Source organism: Pseudorasbora parva, chromosome 15, assembly GCF_024679245.1.
Source record: "Pseudorasbora parva isolate DD20220531a chromosome 15, ASM2467924v1, whole genome shotgun sequence".
Classification (NCBI taxonomy): domain Eukaryota; kingdom Metazoa; phylum Chordata; class Actinopteri; order Cypriniformes; family Gobionidae; genus Pseudorasbora; species Pseudorasbora parva.
In genome coordinates, this window is record NC_090186.1 from 30794394 (window position 1) to 30818120 (window position 23727).

The 23727-nt window shown below is 38.6% G+C and overlaps 1 protein-coding gene across 2 annotated transcripts; it reads left to right on the plus strand.

Moving 5' to 3' along the window:
• The first annotated feature begins 766 nt into the window (after positions 1 to 766).
• Positions 767 to 6363, plus strand: mycn (MYCN proto-oncogene, bHLH transcription factor). 2 transcript variants are annotated; one of them, XM_067417674.1, is made up of 3 exons: positions 767 to 1566; positions 2184 to 2840; positions 4640 to 6362. In XM_067417674.1, exons 2-3 carry the CDS (start codon positions 2189 to 2191, stop codon positions 5359 to 5361), a joined length of 1374 nt encoding a protein of 457 aa, XP_067273775.1. In that variant the 5' UTR covers positions 767 to 1566; positions 2184 to 2188; the 3' UTR covers positions 5362 to 6362. The 2 variants fall into 2 exon arrangements, with proteins under 2 accessions (XP_067273775.1, XP_067273776.1); XM_067417675.1 differs by lacking the exon at positions 767 to 1566 and having other exon boundaries at positions 1999 to 2840; positions 4640 to 6363.
• Positions 6364 to 23727: the final 17364 nt, after the last annotated feature.

The following is a 23727-nucleotide window of genomic DNA, read 5'->3' on the forward strand; positions in this document are numbered from 1 at the left end:
ATAATTTTTTACAGTATAGAGAGGACAATACATGGTGTCTTTACAAGTCTAAAACCTTTGAATATATTACAACAAATGTATTATTTTTTTCTTTGTGCATACACCTCCAAATGTCTTTGCTAAGACAATTCCAATTCCAACGAGTATTTTTGTGTGTAAATTTGTGACAATTGCTATTTAATGTATTTAAATGTTTTTTGTTGTTGTTATAAGATAAGAAAATTAATATTATTTGAATATAATTTGGAACTCAGTTTTCTTCACCCCCTTTAAAGAGTGCCATGGGTTCAAACCAACAATTGCATAACAGAATCCTCATGGTTCCCATATCCAACTAATCTTACACTATAAAAAGAAAAAGAAAAAGTCACAGCCTGAAATTTTTAAGTACAATCGACTTGGATGTTTAAGTTATTTCAACTTAGATTATGTTAAACTGACATTAACAAAATAGTTGCATCTTGTATAACTTAGAGAAAAAAAGTTGAACATTTCTTAATTTATTTTATTGAGTTAAAACAATGTAAAAACACATGTTGTCATAACTTATTTATTTAATTAAAATATATATATATATATATATATATATATATATATATATATATATATATATATATATATATATATATATATATATATATATATATATATTTTTTTTTTTTTTTTTTTTTTTTTTTTTTTACAGTGTACACACCACGAAATTAGATAAGCACAATCCATAAGGCTTTGATGTCGGACACAAAAACACACCTCGGCCCCTGAATGTAAACACAGATTGGCGCATCACGTGTCCACATGGCGGCAGACGTGAGTCGACACTGCTGATGTTATGCGGATCGGCCGTTACCTCACTGACCTGAACAATAAAGAGAGATGCTGCTGACTCGTTCTGATTCATTCACAGGACTGTTCCTCCTGTTTGAACGCTTATACAGTGTAGGCTACAGCTACATTTAGGCTATATTGTGAATAAAGCCTCATTACACAGTAGAGTAAAAATAAACCCATCCAATCTCAGCCTATATTTCAGTCATTAAATTTACAGATGGACACTTTGTCCGAATATGAAATTTATGCCATCATTTACCATTTCCGTTCTTAACGCGACTTGTTTTGGAAGAATATTGAAGGCTGAAAGCCTAAAAGTGCATTTTACCCACACAATGAAAGTGGACGGTGACTGAGATCTGTCTGTACTTCTGTCCAACACTGCGTTGCATTAAAGAAGTCGTGTTTTGAACATGATGATGATTGGTTTTATGATTATTATTTCTGCGTGAGTTTTCCTTGATTATCGGCATATTTAACACCTCAGACAGACCAAAATGATGCCATTTCCAAAGAAAAAAATCACACAACAAATGTCCCACATGCAAATACCTAGCCCAGCGCCCCGCCCACGGGGGGAGGGGCCACTACATCCAAACGCAAGCAGGGAGAATAATACTTCACAGCCCGAAATACAGAGGCGACAGAACAGTCTTCAGTCGCTGCGGTAGATGTGCGACTCCACACGGGAGGCACAGTGACTGACTGCGATACATAAGGGACAAGAAACACTCAGAGGTAAGACGCCCAGGTCTTTTAGTTTCAACTAGTTGGTTAATTTCACCGACGCGAAATATTATTAACGTTAGTGAGCTCACCATTCTGCACGACTTGCTTTAGAAGGAGTTTGTGTCTCGTGCTACAATTACAGTCCAAAGTTTAGTGAGTTAATAAACGCTATCAAAATGAACAATGTAGAGAGGATACTTCAAAGACATCTTTGACTTAGAGCCTACAACAAAATATTGTAGGCTATTAGTGATTTTTTTGCGTGTTACCTCCAAATGTCTTTGTTAGAACAAAAGCTGTTTTTATAATTAGGCCTATTGTTATTATTATTATTATGTAATAATAATAATAATAATAGCCTAATAATAATAATATAATTGCTATCACAAATCTAAACGAGCTCTTCCATTGAAAGAGTTTGTGTTTTATACAGCAATTACAAAGTGAGCTAATTACATTTTTCACACAACACTGTGAGGACAGTGCGATGACAAGCACCTACAAGACATCAGAATGAGAGTCATTGAAAATATATTGTGTTTGCCATTTGCGCGTGTCTTATAGGACAAACGCTTCTATTTCAAAAGCTGTGGTGATTATAACTCATCCGTTTGTGTCTTCCTTAGGGAGAATGCCAGCTAAAACCATGAACTCCGATTTGGAGTTTGACTCCTTGCAGCCGTGCTTCTACCCGGACGAGGATGACTTCTACTTCTGCAGACCAGACGCTGCACCGCCTGGAGAGGACATCTGGAAGAAATTCGAGCTGCTGCCCACTCCTCCTCTGTCCCCGAGCCGGGCAGCGCTTCCAGGGGATCCGGGTGAGCTGGGCGGGGTGGCTGGGGATTGTTCGCTGATGGGCTTTGGATTAACAGACCCGTCGGACTGGGCTTCCGAGCTTATGCTCTTACCGGGAGACGACATTTGGGGGGCGTCTGACGGGGACCTGTTCGGCTCTGTTTTGGATACTACGGACAATTCCATCATCATTCAGGACTGCATGTGGAGCGGCTTTTCGGCACGCGAGAAATTGGAGCGGGTGGTGAATGAGAAACTCGGGAAAGCCATCTCTGCTCCTACCGTTACTGAAGCCGGTAAAGACACGGCAGTCAAGTCGCCAGAAATGAGCCACTCTATACCGGAGTGTGTGGACCCTACTGTAGTTTTCCCTTATCCAGTCAACAAAAGAAACGGGAGCAGCAGCAGCAGCAGCCAAAGTGTGACACAACTGAGGAGCCAACAACTGCCTCCAGTCAGTGCAGACGAGACTCCGAGCGATTCTGGTAAGTGTCTCCTTACATGCTGTTAATGTAAAGTTAAGATAGACCATTGTTCGCACGACACATTCTATGAATGACTATTAATCATCATAACCAAATTATGATGGTGGTGATGGTGCTTCTAAAAAGTTTGTCAGTCTATAGTTTGCACTAGATTGCAAGTGGTCATTGGGGTAATTGTTGAAGATCATATGACAGGCCCTGAATCGGATTAGTGTGTGACATTCCAGACTGTCGGTCACACACACACGCGCGCGCACACACACACACACACTGAGTAGTAGTAGTGGGCGGTGATGGGAAGTTTATGTAACACTCGATCTGCATTCCCAGTAGATGGCGGTAATATTTGATGTTGTCCATGATGTCAAGCCATTTGGCCTAATAGCTCTGGTTAAAGATTTAATGCAGAGAATAGCGTCACTGGGCTATATTAAATAGAAAAACATGTTCTTATCTGCCCTCCATTAATCTGGCTTTAGGCATGAAAGCAGAATCGAATTTGGGAATTTATTAGGTCACAGGATTAGGGTTTTTTATGACATGCATTGTACATTGTTTTTAAACATAAAAAAAATATTATTTGTATTTAATTCGTTTTTTTTTTTCAAATTGAGAGCTGTTGATGGTGTAAAACCACAGGCTCAGATGTTTGGGGTGTGGGAGTGAGGGCAGATTTCATGAAAAGCCAAGCCCCTAAATTCAGTGCCCCCCAATAAGTCGTTTCCCTTCAAAATGAGGACTTGTTTCAAATGCAAATCCCAAACGACAATCACACGTGGGTGAGAGAATAAGAGCTGGCACTGGGCACCAGCATGTGATAAAGGAGGCATGCGTGTGCATCTACAAGAAAGACAAACCCCCCCTTCTTGCCCAGTAGGCTGAGCTTGGCAGGCAGAGAAACTTCCAGAGAGGTGCAGTGAATGATAATCACAAGAAAAAAAAAGACGAGGAAGGAAAAAAAGAGAAGATGGGTCATCTCTCTTTACAGGGTGACGGCTTTGAACAAGCAGAGCCTTTCCTCCAGCTGTCTGCTTGGCTCTTCTCCAGGGCAGCGGCTTAAGACGCCATCAGATCAGTGTTACTCGGCAAAGCCCGCGAATAATTGGACCACACGATTACAGCGCTAGTTTTTCCCGCCTGTGCTGTTATCCCTTTTCGCGGCAAACCAGTGAAAGAGGGAAACGCTCTGACTGTCTGCATTCTGTTGCAGACTAAATTGCCCCGTTTGGTCTCTCCTTAACGCTGGCAGACGGTTTCCTGTAGGGAGCTTTTGAAGTGAGAGGTTGTGGGCTCCAGTAAATGCCAAACAGTCTTCATGTGTGGCTTAGCTAATAATCACGTCCATTATCTCATAAACATAGCTCTCGGGCGTCACACTGAGGACGTCTTGCCATCTAAGCTTAGCTTGAAATGTGTCACCAGTTGAAAAGGCACCAAGTAAAATGTCTAACTTGACAGCAAAACAGCTTTTGTAAGAAAATATATGACATGACGAAATGCTCATGTGCTTGCTAACCCCCTCATTAGACGGCGTAAATAGAGGGTGTGTGTTAAAGTAGAAAGTCAAATCCAAGGTGGTCCAGTCTGGGGAGAAACCAGCTCCTGTGTTTGACAGAGCGTGTTCAGATGATTGCATTGAGCAATTGTCTCATCTGCCCACACAAAGACATTAACTCGAGCACACACCCAGAGAAAACACAGGCATGTTTCCTTTAAGAGCGCTTGTTCATACCTGTGTTCCTCCAGAGGAATGGTTGCACAACAAACATTCTAACCTAAATCTCCTTCTCTTCCTCTAGATGATGATGATGATGATGATGATGAAGATGACGACGACGAGGAGGACGACGAAGACGACGAAGACGATGAGGAGATCGATGTCGTCACTGTAGAGAAAAGGCGTTCCATCACCAGCAAGATAACCGGCACTGGCCTGTCTGCCGTCTCTAACACTCAGGCGTCCACAGTAGGGCGGTTGGGCTCAGGGGTGAGCAAAGCTCCACAGGAGCTCATTCTGAAGAGGACGGCGGCAGCGTCTATCCACCAGCAACAGCATAACTACGCAGCCCCATCCCCTTACTCCGACCAGCAAGACGTACCCAACCCTCCCCCGAGCAAGAAACTCAGAATCGACAACAGCACTATAACTCTACGCACTGGCAAGAATCAGAGCTATTCCCCGAGCTCCCCTACTAACAGTGTACAAGGACAGCGCATGAGGAAGAGCGATTCCAGCAGCCCGCGATGCTCCGACTCAGAGGATAGCGAACGCCGGCGCAACCACAACATCTTGGAGCGCCAGAGGCGCAACGACCTGCGCTCTAGCTTCCTCACTCTGCGCGACCAGGTGCCAGAGCTGGCGCACAACGACAAGGCGGCGAAGGTGGTCATCTTGAAGAAAGCCACAGAGTACGTCAGTTCCCTTGAGTCCCAGGAGCACCGACTCCAGCAGGAGAAAGACAGACTGCAGGCCCGGCGACAACAGCTCCTCCGCAGGCTCGAACAGGCCAGGACTCGCTAACCCTTAATGCTCATTGGCTGAACGCCTCACAGCTAACGGTCGGCGTCAAATGACGTACGACGGACCGCTAACGGCTAACGGCCCTTAAATGAATTCTAGGGACACTCACTGCTGACACTTTTTTGCACATTTTTTGACGTCAAGAATGTTTCAGGTTTACTTTGTCACCCCAATCACGCTACATTGATGAGGGAAGGTGCTTACCGGTAAACCCAACTTACCCTCAATGACAAGACCCTTATGAACACAGTCTTCAGTATGCGACTGGGTCGATGAACTTTGCATTCACGCTCTTCCTGCAAAATGGACACTAAATAAATGACACGAGACACTTCGAATGGCTATAATCTTTCACACCTCACTGGTGCTGAATCTCATGGATGTACCTCTGCGCACCTTGATGTCAGACACTTTTGTAAATAGATTAGATTTTAAAAGAACACACTCAGTCTGCCTTGTTTTTGTATACGATTATTGTCTTTTGTTTTTTTTTATAAAGATGTCAAAAGCTGCCAATAACTAGACTGGAAGTTTATATACCTTTAACAAGTACTGTAAGACCTCAATTTCTGAGGAGTTTTGTAATATAAGGACACATTGTTTTTTTGATTCTTTTGTCTTATAATCTCTCTGTTATGACACGCTTTACTAATTCTTACATTTATGCTTTAGTGTGCTTCTGATACATACTAAATCTGATACTTATATTTTCGTATGAAAATGAGTTCTGAGTAGATATCACTTTATCTTCTTTTTATCCTTTTTTCTACCTTAATTTCTTTTGTACAGAAATTTTTTCTATCTCAATTTATAATGCTTCTATACTTTGCTGTCTTTCTCTTTCTTTCATTGTTTATATATTTGTAAGTATTGGGTTCATAGAACTGGGTCATTGGGGAAAAAAGTGTTTTTTTTTCTCTTTTTCTATAATGTACATTAAGTGCTGCGACTCACGGCACTTTGAAATACCTCATTTTGAAAAATAAATAGACATTTTGAAAACAAAAGAGCTTGTTGTCAAAGGATGGGTGCTTTTGTATCGCCACTAGTGGGATTTAAGTCCTGTCAGGTATTGAGAAACAAAACGCTGAACTGCATTTCAGACATGCTTGAAGCCCCTCTGTGGGCGGCAACATCCACATTTCAAACAGGCCTGAAACAACTCGTTAAGTTATGACTTTCAAGGGGATTATGATTTTGAAAGCAAAAACCCACAGTTAAATCATATTGTCAAATAAAAATACCCATGTCACTCATTTGAAGCATAAATAAGGAGCTGGCCAAGTCTAGTTTTTCTCTAGGATCATGTTTGTGTGTGTGATCCAGGTAAACCCTACAAGGGGGACAAAATGTCCCCCCAAAAATGGCAACATCCGAAATCCTTGTCCTTGTGGGGACATTTTTTTGGTCCCTATGAGGAAAACAGATTATAACTCATACTATATGATGTGTGTGTGTGTGTGTGTGTGTGTGTGTGTGTGTGTGTGTGTGTGTGTGTGTGTGTGTGTGTGTGTGTGGCTGGTTTATGGGCCAGCCAGATTCATAAACATACTAAATTATGCCCCCCCCCCCCACACACACACACACACTTTTTAAAAGGTTTATAAATCATACATGATGAGTTTTTTTGAGTAAAAATGCAGAATGTTTCCTGTGATGGGTAGGTTTAGGGCCAGGGGCAGTGTAAGGGGACAGAATGGACAGTTTGTGCAGTGTAAAATCCATTACGTCCATGGAATGTCCCCATAATTCACACAACACAACGTGTGTGTGTACTGTTTCCTCAACATAAAGTCAAAATTTACTTGTTACGAAATTTGAATCGTATCTAGGCCTATACACTTAAATTGATTGTCCATAAAAGCCTCGTATCTACATGTTTTGGACTTGTTTTCCTCTTTTCTATTCAATCTTTCCTGTTTTTCATTCGTCAAGCCTTTCTCCCTCCATCTGCCTCGCTATAAGAGATCTGGTTGACCAGGCCCCCTCTCACAAAGGAGAACGAGTATCTCCCTCGTAATTCTCTCTCTCTCTCTCTCTCTCTCTCTCTCTCTCTCTCTCTCTCTCTCTCTCTCTCTCTCTCTCTCTCTCTCTCTCTCTCTCTCTCTCTCTCTCTCTCTCTCTCTCTCTCTCTCTCTCACTCTCGAATTTGAAATCGGCATCCACATGCACTTTCAGGCACTCATACACAAAAACAAACGCTGGCACACACACTCTCAGCGCGAGTGGATATGAAAGCGTGCGCAGCGCACACTCAGACTGGCCCCTGTAGCTTCTTACCTCATTGTTCTGCACGTTACCATGGAAACTGGAGCAGCTGCAGCGTGGCAGACTTCAAGTGCGAGTGTGTTTTATTCAATTTGTGCATGCGTGTGTACGTACGAAGGCTGGGGAGGAGGGGGTGCGTCTTTTGTGAGGAGGGCATCGTGACCTGTGCGTCTAATATCCTGCTGGACTGAGAAACGGGTTTGTGTTTACTAACTTCAGTCACATGGCCTAAAAGCTGACTGAAGCCCCGCCCACCAATGTGTCACAATGAAATATTTTTTTCTAATCGAGAATAAACAGATATAATTAGAATTCTGCCGCTGCAATACGGGAGAAACAAGGTTTGGCGGGCTACACAGAGAAAGAGAGACACTCGATTATAAACTAAACCGTCTAGACTGTTTGGTTACATAACAGTCTGTGCTGTAGCTATATGTGTGCGTGTCTGCGATTTTTGGTACTCAGGATGAGGTAACCATGGAAGACCCCACTGTGCCATCTGGCCGATGGCTTATCCTGCCTGGTTATGGAAAAAACAAAAACAAAGCCTCGAGCTAAGACAATAACACACCGCCATGTGCAAACTGATAGAGCTGGCTACTGTAGCCTACACAATTCACTGTTTCTATTTAGTTGATCAAAAACTGAGATTTTGCCTAATATGGGCAAAACAGGAATTGTTTTTGGAATTTATGTTTAATTGAACTCCTCATATAATATTTTTTCCCCTACTCACAATAATAAATATTTTAAATAGTTCAATATGTCCACTACATAAAACATTGTAGGCTACAGACTACCGGTACTTAATTTGATTAAAATACTAAAATAAACAAATACATACTGAGATAAATAATATTTCTATTTGATTTAAATATATAGCCTAAATGATTAAAATAATACATTATGATCTAAAATAAAATCTGATCTATACATTAATACTAAATCTTCTTCTTCTTCTTCTTCTTCTTCTTCTTCTTCTTCTTCTTCTTCTTCTTCTTCTTCTTCTTCTTCTTCTTCTTCTTTTTCTTTCGGCTGTTCCCTTCAGGGGTCGCCACAGCGAATCATCTGCCTCCATCTAGACCGACTACTTTCATGTCCTCCTTCACTACATCCATAAACCTCCTCTTTGGTATTCCTCTTGACCTCCTGTCTGGCAGCTCCAACCTCAGCATCCTTTTACTATCCCTCCTCTGAACATGTCCAAACCATCTCAACCTGGCCTCTCTAACTTTGTCTCCAAAACATCTGACATGAATACTAAATAAAATATAAATTAAACTGATTAAATAAAACAAATACTTTTAATGATGAATTGGTTAAAATAAATATTGATTAAAATAAAAATAATTAATTTGAATAATGAATTGATTAAAATCAATAAGCAAATTTTAAAATTCAAATACATTTCAATTATACATCTAATTCAATTCAATTCTACACCTAACAGTTAAAAAAATAGTGTATATATTTATATAAAATTATATATATATATATATATATATATATATATATATATATATATATATATATATATATATATATATATATATATATATATATATATATATATATATATATATATATATATATATATATATATATATGTATATATATATATATATATATATATATATATATATATGTATATATATATATATATATATATATATATATATATATATATATATACACACACATATATATATATATATATATATATATATAAAATAACGTGATTGAAACTGAATACTTTCTAAAACAATATTTTACAATTGTATATAAAGTTTGTATTAAAGGTCGTATTAGGGTGATCGTATTTGGGGGTCAGTGGCATGTATCTAAAAGTTTAAAACCACTGCTCTAAAGAAGACGATGAAGACATGTTGAGTGCTGAATTGAAAACATGCCGTTAAATAATGTCACTTTTGTATTTATTTTGTTCTTCCTAAAATATTAGTTATTCCTCTCTGAATGATGTACTGGCCTCAGACACACCATGTTAAACTATAATAAACTTGGAGACAATGGTTCCATATTGTGACTGTATGATTGTTTATGGTGTTTAAGTTTGAATCAGACAAGGTAAGGAAGTTCAGTCAGTGGAGGTGTTTGAGTTCAAAGCACAGATTTTCAAAACACCATTCAAACCCAAGAGCCATAAAATGGTCATAAAATAGGATAATAAAATGTATACAATGCAATATATGTAAATGATAAACAGGAAAATAATGTGTTCTAAAGAGCAAATGCATTTCATATGTAAAGTTTATGATTGGGGACACTAAAAATATGATTAAACTTATTCAACTTATTATACAAATAAAATGTATGAATTAGGTCTTATTTAATTCTATAAACTTAAATACTGATCTGCCAACATTGTTGCTATATGATAAATTAAATAAGCTGATAACATCACTGTTTTCTCCAGTATGACTGTACAGCCAAATCTAATTTTGTCGCAATATTATCCTGTTTGACACTGTGAAGCTGCTTTGACACAATCGTGATTGTAAAAGCGCTATATAAATAACGTTGATTGATTGATTGATATGCTAACTTTCCCCTTTCCTTTCAGACAGAATCTCACACACACTTTTTGATTCACAATTTATTTGTATTTTCTCAGACAGCATTACAGCATGTGACAATTTCAGTTGACTAAATTTAAAATTAAGGCAGCACAAACACTTACTTTTTTAAGTTCAGAAAAAAAAATACTTTTACAGTGTGTGCATCCATATTTTGCCAAATACATAATAAATTATATATATATATATTGCCAAAAGTTTTGGGACAGCTGTCTTTACATGTCCATAAGGTTTAATAAGGAGTTGTCCCACCCTTTGCAGCTATAACAACTTCAGTTCTTATGGGAAGGCTTTTCACAAGGTTTGGGAGTGTTTATGGGAATTTTTGACCATTCTTCTAGAAGTCCATTTGTGAGGTCAGGCACTGATTTTGGATGAGAAGTCCTGGCTTTATGGACCTTCCTTGTGCACTGGTGCGCAGACATGTTGAAGCAAGAAGTTGGAATCCCTAAGCTGTTCCCACAAAGTTGGGCACATGAAATTATCCAAAATATCTTGATATGCTGAAGCATTAAAAGTTCCTTTCATTGGAACTATAAAGAGCCAAACCCAAACACTGTCTGAAAAACAACACCACACCATAACCCCCCTCCACCAAACTTTACACTTGGCACAATGCAGTCAGGCAAGTACTCCTGCACAGCAAAAAAAAAGCCAGTGTACAATTACAATATGTACATTTCTCACAAGGGGACATTTTAACTCCCTAATTGTTAAAATATACTCTTGTGAGTAATGTACATATTTCACACTTTAAAAAGTCATATATACATTTCAGGAGTGTCAAATTTCACTCAAATTGAATATTATATTGAGTATAATTGAGTAACAATCTGTTCATTGTAAAGTTAAAAACGAAAGAATGCAAAGAGTTGCTTTAACAAACTAGTTCTTTATTAACAAGCAAGACCCTTTACATCTTGGAAGGTTAACTTTTAAAATAAATGAATAAGGCACAGTATAGGCATTTCTGTCATCAGAATTATATTAAAGCAAACCCCCAAACCCAGACTCGGCAATCGGATTGCCAGACAGAGAAGCATGATTAATCACTCCAGAAAACACGTCTTCACTGCTCCAGAGTCCAGAGGCGTTGTGCTTTACACCACTGCATTCAACACTTTGCATTGCACTTAGTGATGTAAGCTTTGGATGCAGCTGTTCCACCATGGGGACCCATTCCATTAAACTCTCTACACACTGTTATTGAGCTAATCTGAAGGCCACACACATTTTGGAGGTCTGTAGCTGTTGACTCTGCAGAAAGTTGGCGACTTCTGCACACTGTGCGCCTCAGCATGCGCTGACCCCGCTCTGTGATTTAACGTGGCCTACCACTTCATGTCTGAGTTGCTGCTGTTCCCAATTGCTTCCACTTTGTTATGATACTACTAACAGCTGAATGTAGAATATTTAGCATTGAGGAAATTCCACGAATGGACTTATTACACAGGTGGAAATCACAATACCACGTTTGAACTCACTGAGCTCCTGAAAGAAACCCATTCTTTCACAAATGTTTTGTATAAGCAGTCTGCATGTCTACATGCTTGTTTTTATACACATGTGGCAATGATAGATAGATAGATAGATAGATAGATAGATAGATAGATAGATAGATAGATAGATAGATAGATAGATAGATAGATAGATAGATAGATAGATAGATAGATAGATAGATAGATAGATAGATAGATAGATAGATAGATAGATAGATAGATCTTTAAAAAGTGTCCTTTGGAATGTTCACATGCCAGCTGTATTCAACAGATTAGCTGTGCCGCTGCATATTTCAGTGTCAGCCTGTCAGTCAACCCTCTGCTATGTGAGGGGACCAGCGCTTGTTGTGGAGTAACAAGATGGACAGCATATGGAAAACTGGAGACAGACTAAAGTCAGGGTTTAAAACAAAAGCCAAAGACACAACAACATGCTCTGATTCTTATCAACTAGCACCGTCAGAAATGTTCTAATCCTTATAACATGCAGAGTTGCCACCCAAACAAAAGGATGCCAGCTTTAAAAATGCCCCTCACTAGATGGACACTGTCTCCAGGGGGGCAAGAGGAGAGGGAGGGGGTGCCATCTGTTCTGGGTCAGGTGCAGAATGTGGTAATATGTGTAGCGTAGCAGTGAGAGAGAAATATAATTCATGTGCGATCAAACTTTACCAGTGTGTAGAAATTACCATACAGATGGCAGTGCCCTGTAAATGTCACTCACCTTTCTGTCTTCTCCCCTCACTCTCTTCCCCTATCACTCCTTCCGAGAATCATCTATTATGTTTTTTTTGTTGCTTTGTAAGTCATTTTCATTTTAACCTCCAGCACGTGTGCAAACACAGCCATTCATCCATGACACAATGAGTCTGACCTTAGCATCACACCACAAACCCACCCGCATGCACACACACACACACACACGCACGCACGCACGCACGCACACACACACACACACACACACACACACAAATAGAAGCAGCACATCCTACAAATGGGATTGATTTCAACTGTTGTTTTATTCTGTTTCTATCAGAGCTGCACCATGATGATTATTAATGTTGATTACTAATTTTTATCAATGTAACTGTCATGTTGCTTAACATTTTTGTAAAAAATATGTTACATTTTTTATTCTTTGATGAATAGAAAGCTCAAAAGAAAGGAATTTTATTTGAAAATAAAAATATTTTATAAAATTGCAAATGTCATTACTGTCAATTCCGACCAATTGCATGTGTCCTTTCTGAGTAAAAGTATTAATTTATTTCTTATTAAAAAATATATATATATTACTTACCCCAGACTTTGGATTGAATGGTATCAAGGTTTATAGAAAATATTAATCAGTTTTGAACTTTGATTATAATATAGGCACCAAATGAGCATATTAGAATGGTTTCCGGCGGATCATGTGGCATTGAAGACTGAGTAATGATGCTGAAAATTCAGCTTTGCCACAGACAGTAAACAAATCAGACATCAGGAGACTACAACGAAAAGACCGGACTGCGAAAATTATTATTGGTTCCCCCTGCACAACCTCCAAGATCGTTACACCTCCAGAGTGAGTAAAAGGGTAAAGAAAATCACCCCACAAAGCCAGCCCACTTTCTCTTCGAACTGTTGCCCTCTGGCCGCCGCTACAGAGCACTGAGCAGACAGGCACAAGACAGACAGGCACAAGAGTTTTTTTTCCTCAGGCAATATTCAGTCTGAACAGTTAAAACTATACACTGTCCATTAAACTGTCCATTTGTACATAATATCTCAAAATTGTACATCTGTAAATAACATATCAGTACATTCAAAAAAATTGCTCCAATATACACTATATACACCAATCAAGCATAAAATTATGACCTAATATTGTATTGTTCCCCTTTTTTTTTCTCAAAACAGCCCTGACCCATTGAGGCAGGGATTCCACTAGACCACTGAAGGTGTGCTGTGGTATCTTGCACCAAAATATTAGCAGCAGATCCTTTAAGTCCTGTAAGTTGCGAGGTGGGGCCTCGATGGATCGGACTTGTTTGTTCAGCACATCCCACAGATGCTCGATTGAATTGAGATCTAGGAAATTTGGAGCCCAAGGCAACACCTCAAACTTGTTGTTGTGCTCCTCAAACCATTTCTGAACCATTTTTGGTTTTGTGGCAGGGCGCATTATCCTTCTGAAAGAGGCCACAGACACCAGGGAATAACGTTTCCATGAAAGGGTTTACATGGTCTGCAATAATGCTTAGGTAGGTGGTACATGTCAAAGTAACATCCACATGGATGGCAAGACCCAAGGTTTCCCAGCAGAACTTTCCCAAAGCATCACACTGCCTCTTCCCATAGTGCATCCTGGTGCCATGTGTTTTCGATGCACCCGGCCATCCATGTGATGTAAAAGAAAACGTGATTCATCAGACCAGGCCACCTTCTTCCATTGCTCCGTAGTCTAGTTCTGATGCCCACAAGCACATGTGGTGCTTTCGGCGGTGGAGCCCCTAGGCACCCTGTCAGCATGGGCATCCTGACTGGTCTGCGGCTATGTCCCATGCGCAACAAACTGCGATGCACTGTGTATTCTGACACCTTTCAATAAGAACCAGCATTAACTTCTCGTGCAATCTGAGCTAGCGCTTCAGTTTAACCGGACCACACGGGCCAGCCTTCAAGAGCCAGATGAAAGTTTGACAAGGGCAAAATTGGGATGGCTAGACAACTGGGACAGAGCATCTCCAAAACTGCAGCGTTTGTGGGGTGTTTCCAGTCTGCAAGTGGTTCAAGGAAGGAACAGTGGTTAACTGGCGACAGGGTCATGGGCGGCCGTCGCTCACTGATGCACGCGGGAAGTGAAGGCTGACCCGTGTGGTCCGATCAAAGTTGCTCAAGAAGTTAATGCTGGTTCTGATAGAAAGGTGTCAAAATACACAGTGCATCAGTTTGTCGAGTATGGGGCTACATATGGGATTTAAAGCATCTGCTGCTAACATCATGGTGGCAGATACCACAGCATACCTTCAGGGGCCTACTGGACCAGGGCTGATTTGGCAGCAAAAGGGCGGGAGACCAACACAATATTAAATCATAATGTTATGCCTGGTGTGTGTGTGTTTGTGTGTGTGTGTGTGTGTGTGTGTGTGTGTATGTATGTATGTATGTATATATAGAGTATATATATATATATACTCTAAACACTTGGCAATAAAGTTCTTTCTTATTATGATTCTGGTTCTGACAGGAATAAGTTACATTTGTAAAGATATTAACTCTTTCCTCACCAAAGACGAGTTATTATGGCTTTCGGCGTTTTCACTGTTATTAGGTAGGGCTGCTATTACTCATCTTTTGAAAGAGTAGAATCTCCTGATAAAAAAACAGGCAAAGAAGATGTAGAAACAAGCGATAGCATAAATAATCATATGCATATTTAAAATAACGCATTAAAACAACATTAAAACAATCTTAATTACTCCAAACTTTTAACAGGTATTATTTAATCGCTGTAGCAATTTAGCAAATTGCAATAGCGATTATTGTTCCATTAATTGTGCAGCCGCAGTTCCTTGTGTTGATATTGATTAACTTATTTTCGTGACATTTCCGTAACATTCGACAGACTAATTTAGCTGTTCTCTTGAAACGATGACCTCATTACACCATCTAAACTGTGATCGTGTCCGGTACTGGTTGGTCCTTAATATGTACTCCAGATGTTGCCAGGGGATTTTAGGGTCATAACTCAAACTTCCCTGTAAAAAAACTCTTACCTTTTGCCCTGAGAGTAATGAGCTCTGTATGTGTGTGCTTTGTGTGTCAAAACCATCATTCTTACACTAAAGTTTGTGTACAAATGTGCTTGGCCTGATTTATTATTTTTTGTCACCGTATAAACTAAACTTACAATTTTGGAGGCAAATTACACATAGTCGGGTCATTGACTAGCTTAAATAAACCACCAGGACAAATGAGTTAACTCAGCAGCACATGCTAAATGAGACAGATTATGAGACACAAAATGAAAGATACAGTTTCTAAATATATTTAGTTGGTTTAATCAGATATTTTAAACAAAAAAAAATAGCCTTTTGAAGCAAACATCTTTGCATTTTTTTAAAAAAGGGAGTGGGAGACTCCTGAGAGGTCTGACCTGTCAGAACTAGAGATGAAATGCCCATTTCATGCTAATTTAAGTCCCATCTAGGTTTGAGCTCAGTGACCTAACAGAAAAGCACCTTTAACCTAGTGAGACACACACACTTATGAACACTCTGAAGGAATGATATAGCGGACTAGAGATGGCACAGGCCTTTCAGCATTACACGAGCCTGAAGAGAAGGGCAGAGGTTAGGAAAGCAAGCGTAACAATTCAGGGCTGGTAGGGGGTGGCGCTATTGTACAAATGTCCTGATCTCTCCGGCTCTGACAGTTATCTGTCTGTTTGATCACGGAGTAGAAGTTGGAGCTTCTCAGAAAATGTAGGCCAGCCCTCAGAGGAAATCAGCTTAATGAACCTCAGTGAGGCGACTGAGTGCCATTAGTGTGTGTGTGTGTGTGTGTGTGTGTGTGTGTGTGTGTGTGTGTGTGTGTGTGTGTGTGTGTGTGTGTGTGTGTGTGTGTGCGTGTGTGTTTGTGCGTGTGTGTGTGTTTGTGTGTATATATATGTATATATATATATATATATATATATATATATATATATATATATATATATATATATATATATATATATATATATATATATATATATATATATATATATACACTCTAAAAAATGCTGGGTTCAAAACAATCCAGGTTGGGTTGAACATGGACAAACCCAGAAATTGGGATTTTTGAACCCAATGAATGGACCAATTCAAACAACACAGTTTCTAGGTTTGTCCATTTTCAACCCAAGTTGGGTTATTTGTGTAAAATTGTATTGTAAATTGTGTATGTATATGTATGTATATTTACAATACAATTTGCACTTATATATATATTTGTGTAAAATTGTATTGTAAATTGTAAAATAAAATTGTATTTATATAATATTATATATATATATATATATATATATATATATATATATATAATTTTTATATATAAACAACATATATTCATATATATAACACATATATGCACCTTTTATGTTATGTGATTAATCGCGATTCGACAGCACTATGTTCTTCTGACCTAATCAGCCTGAATACAAAAGACATTATACAAAATAAAATCATAATTAGAAAACATACATTATAAATACATGAAATTAGAAAAAGTATTGTATTTCATTAAGTTTTAGCCCACTGTAATGGAGAACATTTGACACTTCAACTGATGCACCCAGTTCCGTATGTGAAAAAAAAAAATTTAATTTCAAGATATTGGGTCATGGCAAACGACGCCGAGCTGCCGTTTTGGTGTCAGAGTGCTGCCACGCGGGGGTTGAGGGGAGAATATAGGCCATTACCAGCCTGTCAGGCCTTCTGATGGATCACAGCACAATCTAATCACAGCAACTGGTACCCTCACCGCACACATGACACGGACACATATGCCCAATTAAGAGAACCTCAAACAAATCTAGATTAGTTCGAGTGCCTTATTTTAAGGCATCTGTTTCTCTTCCTGACCCCCGTTCACACAGCATCAAAGATTAAGACCATTCTTTCATGGTGCACTTCAGGCTAGTTTGGTAATCTTTCATTTGAGACAGAAGTCCAGGCCGCAGAGGGCAATATAAGACCCAGCTGATAATATATATTAATTCAACTAATTAACTTTTCTCACCTTTCTTATGATTATTGTTAAATCAGATTAATGAATTAGCATACTTAATTTGAAGAACACATCCCGTTTGCCCAGCTTGACAGCTGTTGAATATGAAAACGGCTTTGTTGAAAATATAAATCAGCAGATACAATCGAATCACTGCAGTGACCTTTTTTGGATGCAATTTGCATATTTCCCAGCAGTCAACAACTCCTCTTATATGACGCTCAAGGTTAATTGCGTTGGAATTGCAGTCATGCAAATAATTACTCTGAATTTATGCGGAATGAAGACATTCAGGCAGTGCTGCTTGGTTGCTCTGAGTGAGATTCAGTATGAGTACTTGAGTGAAATGAGCCATATCTCAAATCTATGTAGCTGCTGATATAATTATAATAGATGATGAATGATTCTTACTTTCGTAAGTCATTCTGGAAAAAATGATATGCTAAATGCCATAATTATTCTTTCTATCAATTTTCCTTAACATGAAAGTTACAATCAAATATTCCCACATTGTGTATTACCTATAGCTCCCCTCCCCCAGACGAGTGTTGATTAGGTGTTAAACAGCACATTCACAGCTAATTGCTAAAGCTGTAATTGTAGGCTTTTGAGGTTGTAAGGTAACACGCGGTGCCATTAAAACTGTTGAGGGTACACTTGGATGAGCACTCTGAATGGCAGAAGGCAAAAATATAATTTAATTGGAACGAATGTTGCCCGTGTTAAAACGAGTTCAGACTGGAGCAGTATTGTTATTGTTAACTAAAAACTATTGAAAATCATTTTCTGTGACTGAAATAAAATATTAGAGGAAAAACGTAAACGACTAATTAGAACGGTTGCCTTGGCAACTAACTGAAGTAAAAGTTTAAATTGACATACTAAAATTAATTAAAGATCAAAAGAAATATTGAATTATTAATAAAAAATAACAAAATCACATGACTAAACAAAAAAACCCATTAAAATAAAAACTGAATCTATAATTTTTTTTAAATTAAAAATAATAATAAATACTATAACAGTATATCAATCATACTAAAATAACACTAGACCAGAGCTTGGTGGCAATCAGTTATTATTGTAAGCAGTGAATTGAATAAGCAATATACTCTTCCATTTTTTTAAGTAAAAATAAATATGTTGATAAACTAGCAACAATGGACAGTATGTGAGTATATTTACAATATTAAAAGGAAAAGTGATATAAAGTCATGGGGTAGCTTTAATGTTGTTGTTTTTTTTGTTGTTGTTGTTTTTTTTTGACTGGGTATGTTTATTCACCCAAGTAACAATAATTAAAAAAAAAAATCTAACAATATGGATCATAATTCAATATCTCTGTTACTTAGTGGAGAAGAGAAACTAATTATCCTTACCTGAACAGAGTTCACACTTACATATTCTGTTGAACTGAAAAAAGAAAAATACATGATACAATGACGGATACAATTTTAAAGTTTTTAGACATCCTAAGAAAAAAATCGGTTGATATTGTGTTGATAATCTGTGTAGTTTGATGGTTGATCTTCAGGAAACCAGTAATGAGGTTACAGTTATAGTTATTTGAAATAAGATCCCTAAACTTTTAAATAAAGAACAATTTTAGCATAAAACTATTCTTCAGGACGATATGGTTTCATCTAGGCTATACAAAAGAAGTTCATCTACATTTTAGGAGAAGTGTCTATAATGTGTACGCAATGCATTATGTAAGCTAAGCAAAGGCACCTACTCTCTCCTCAAAATCTATAAGAGTGAAAATCATTCTTTCCACAAACAGTGAATGTGCCACTGCAGAAGAATAATCTTTTGATGAGTAATGTTGGCCTCTTTACCTGAAATAAAATTTCAGCGTTTAGACTCTTTATTTTTCCTGTTTTGTATTGTATCAACATACAGTAACATACTGGCACAATGTATGTAGTCATGAATTCAGAGATCTCACGTGGCCACAGGAGATTTGAGACTCTTCCATGTGTAAATGGCGATCTGTCTGGGCTGACCAATTATGTTTGGATCATCTGAGGTTCATCTTAAAACAGGGCCAAAACAAGTGTAAACAGGGCCATATATTATACGTATGTGCCATAAAAGTTTATAGCGGCGCAATTGGGTATTCAGACTGAAACAGATGAGTTTCTGAATAAAACACATTTTAAATAGGCCCCAGTCCTTGCTAGAAGACTTCGGAGCAGATGTCACTGAACTTATACGGACTTCAGAACAGGTGAAAGCAGAAGAAATCCGATCCCCTTCAAAAAGACCTCTACGAAAACTCCCCTCAGAAACGGGACACCTCACCTCAAGTCTGTCATATCGAAGTCTAACACTCTCCCTGACTCACCATTTAAAACTTAAAACATCAAAGTCCCTGCTTAACAATGAGGCACAACAGCTTACCCTTCAAAAGAACAGCAGAAAGTTTTTTTTTTGCTTTCTTTTTCCTTGCCTTCGCCCCTAACAATGGCTTGTAAACGACAAAAGGGAAGGAAAAATAAAGGAAGGTTATGAGGAGATTCGCCCTTCACCTGCTGGGAGTAATACAATCGCTTAACGACCACGGCAGGCATTATAGGCCACGCTTTGGAGAAAGAAGACCACATGCTTTATGTCCGACAAAGACCTTAGATCCCGTCTAGAGTTGCATGGCCTTAAATGTACTTCCCCCCACTCCACCCATCAGTAATAAGTGCCCTCAGCGCATTCAAAAGTCAACAACGGTGAGCATTGCTGTGGTAAAGCACACACTTAAAGGGACAGTTCACACAAAAATGAATTATCACTCATTAGAAATCATTTGTGTTCTTCCAAAACTCTATGACTTTCTTTAGTCTTTAGGAGATAATTATGTAGGCTATATATGGCCACTGGCCACTCTTTTCAGTATAGTGAAAGTGTTCGAGATGTCAAGATTTAAACTGACTAAAAGAGCATGATGGTTAATTCATATGACTCAAGCATTAGATTGAAAATCTTCTAAAAGCCATTACATGAAAATTGGAAAATCCTGACTTAACCTTTCTTGGCACTTTCATGGGAGGGAAGTGATTCAAACATCCATGAATGAATCATTAGAACCAGTTCATATAACTGGTTTGAATGATTCGTTGACAAATTAGTCTGATTTCAGACAAAATTTCAGTCTGTCTCACACAAAACAAAACAGTATTGGATGGTTGAGCTTCAGAAAACCGGTAATGAGGTTACAGTTATAGATTTGAAGAAAAAAGGGTGGGAATTAAGTACCCTAAACTGTAAAACAAATAACAATTTTAGCATAAAACTGTTCTTTAAGACAATATGGTTCTAAATATAACGGTTACTTCATACTGTAGGGCTTCAGAGCAAAAGTCACATGCACAAATATATGATACTTGATAGTGTTTTTGTTATGCAGGTTTGAAATTACATGAGAATAAAATTATTTCTGGATTAAATATTCCTTTAAGGATTATACAAAAGTGTGCCTAAATTTAGAAGTGTGAAAGAAGGGTTTTAATGGAAGATGGATTGTGAGGAGAGAAAATCGTTGAAGGGTGGAAGAATGAAAGACACTGAGTTGTGATAAAAGAGAGGGAAAGAGAGGGGGGAGTTTGGGGTGTCATGGTTAGGTGTGCTTAAGGGCACATTGACAAAGGTTCAGCTCATTTAACAAAAGTGTCTGACACCCACACGTATACACACCCACACATGAAAAAGCATTTTCATGCACACATATACACTCACCTAAAGGATTATTAGGAACACCTGTTCAATTTCTCATTAATGCAATTACTTTATAATAATATTTTAATAATTAAGTTGCTTCAATGCATTTAGGGGTGTGGTCCTGGTCAAGACAATCTCCTGAACTCCAAACTGAATGTCAGAATGGGAAAGAAAGGTGATTTAAGCAGTTTTGAGCGTGGCATGGTTGTTGGTGCCAGACGGGCCGGTCTGAGTATTTCTGCGCAGTTACTGCGATTTTTACGCAAAACCATTTCTAGGGTTTACAACGAATGGTGTGAAAAGGGAAAAACATACAGTATGCGGCAGTCCTGGTCTGCAACAATGCTAAGGTAGGTGGTACATGTCAAAGTAACATCCACATGGATGGCAGGACCCAAGGTTTCCCAGCAGAACATTGCCCAAAGCATCACACTGCCTACACGGCTTGCCTTCTTCCCATTGTGCATCCTGGTGCCATCCTGGGTGTTCCCAAGGTAAGAGACACACACACACCCGGAAAATGTGATGTAAAAGAAAATGTGACATGGTCCTAAGTATTCACACCCTTTGCTCAGTATTTAGTAGAAGCACCCTTTTTGATCTAAAAAGCCATGAGCATTTTTGGGAAAGATGAAAAAAGTTTAACATTATCAGAAAGATGAAACAAGATTAAACATTATCAGGTCTCTCCAGAGATGCTCAGTTGGGTTTAAGTCAGTTCATTCAAGAACAGTCACAGAGTTGTTGTGAAGCCACTCCTTCATTATTTTAGCTGTGTGCTTATGGTCATTGTCTTTTTGGAAGGTGAACCTTCTGCCCAGTCTGAGGTCTTGAGCACTCTGGAGAAGGTTTTTGTCCAAGATATCCTTCACTGTAAAAAAAAAAAATGCAGGTCTCAAATTGAACATTTTAAAGTGACTGGTCACCTCTAAATTTCTCAGTTGGCCGAATTAAATTTCTGTGAATTAAATTGCATCAATTCACAGATTTTTTTTTTTTTTTTATTTTTTTACAGTGCTGTACTTGGTCGCATTCATCTTTCCCTCAATTGCAACCAGTTCCTGCAGCTGAAAAACACACCCACAGCATGATGCTTCCACCACCATGCTTCACTGTTGGGACTTTATTGGACAGGTGATGAATTAAGGCCAAAAAGTTCTATCTTGGTCACATCAGAGCCATAAAATCTTATTTCTCACCATCTTGGAGTCCTTCAGGTGTTTTTTTTTTTTTTAGCAAACTATATGCAGGCTTTCATGCGTCTTGCACTGAGGAGAGGCTTCTATCGAGCCAGTCTGCCATAAAGCCCCGACTGGTGGAGGGCTGCAGTGATGGTTGACTTTCTACCACTTTCTTCCATCTCCAGACTGCATCTCTGGAGCTCAGCCACAGTGTAAGGTCGTATATATACAGGTGTGTGGCTTTCTTAATAAAGTCCAATCAGTATAATCAACACAAAAACACAGCTGGACTCAAATGAAGGATGATCAGAAGAAATGGACAGAACCTTAGTAATAGTTAATAAAATAGATTTAAATATATGAGCGTCACAGCAAAGGTTTGGGACCATGTGATATTTCAGTTCTTCTTTTTTAATAAATCTGCAACAAAAAAAAATTGTCAATATGGGGTGCTGTGTGTACATTAATGAGAAGAGAAAAAAGAACTTAAAGGATTTTAGCAAATGGCTGCAGTATAACAAAGAGTAAAAAATTTAAGGGGGAATGAATAGGCCTACTTTCCATACCCAATGTATGTATATATATAACTCCTCGTTGCTATGCTACCCAAAATTTCTGATCTATCATGCACCTTAACCTCTGACCCACGCTTGAGGGGAAAATTACCTTTAGCCATGGCTAACACAAGCCAGCGCTTCTGCCGGCCCTGAGAGGAGCCCCCAGCAGCCTAGCGTGGTGAAATAGCAGCATTAACTCTACTCTTTGTCTGCAGAATAGCTCCATTGTGAGGGCCCCCTATGAGCATGCTGACTAAGGCTACAGAATGAGTCCTCTTCTAAGCCTGACCAGGGGGGCAGGAGAGGGATGGGGGTCCAGCTTAACTCACCACGCCCCCTTCCCCTCCCTCCTGGAGAGTTCTAGGAATTTCCTGATTCAATATAACTTTTTAAATACCTCCCCTTCATCTCTCCCTCCCTCTATACATCCAATCCTCTCATTCATGCAGTCACTCATTCATGCACCTTTCAATTCACTCATTCATCACATGCCCAATAGATTTTTTTGTGATGAAGGTCAATGACATATAACAGAAAACAAGAAATCATTTGAAGTCTCATAGATGTGTGAAGTTCCTTTTTGAATTAAAAATGCCATGTGGTGTACGCAGTAATTAGTCACAATTCCTTTAGATGTGAATGTATTGTTCATAATGTTTCAAAATATAATTATCATGATCAAACAAAATTATTACAACCACATTACATTTAACAGTTTTTTCTGCATGTTGATTGGAGCTCATGACGATATACACCGATCACTGCAAAGAACACTGATTATCTCTTCAACACGGGACCTGTT

Excerpts from the sequence above, each read along its gene's own strand:
- mycn (XM_067417674.1), top strand. The coding sequence starts at position 2,189 with ATGCCAGCTAAAACCATGAACTCCGATTTGGAGTTTGACTCCTTGCAG. Across the intron at positions 2,841-4,639 it reads CGAGACTCCGAGCGATTCTG|ATGATGATGATGATGATGAT; the intron begins GTAAGTGTCTCC and ends CTCTTCCTCTAG.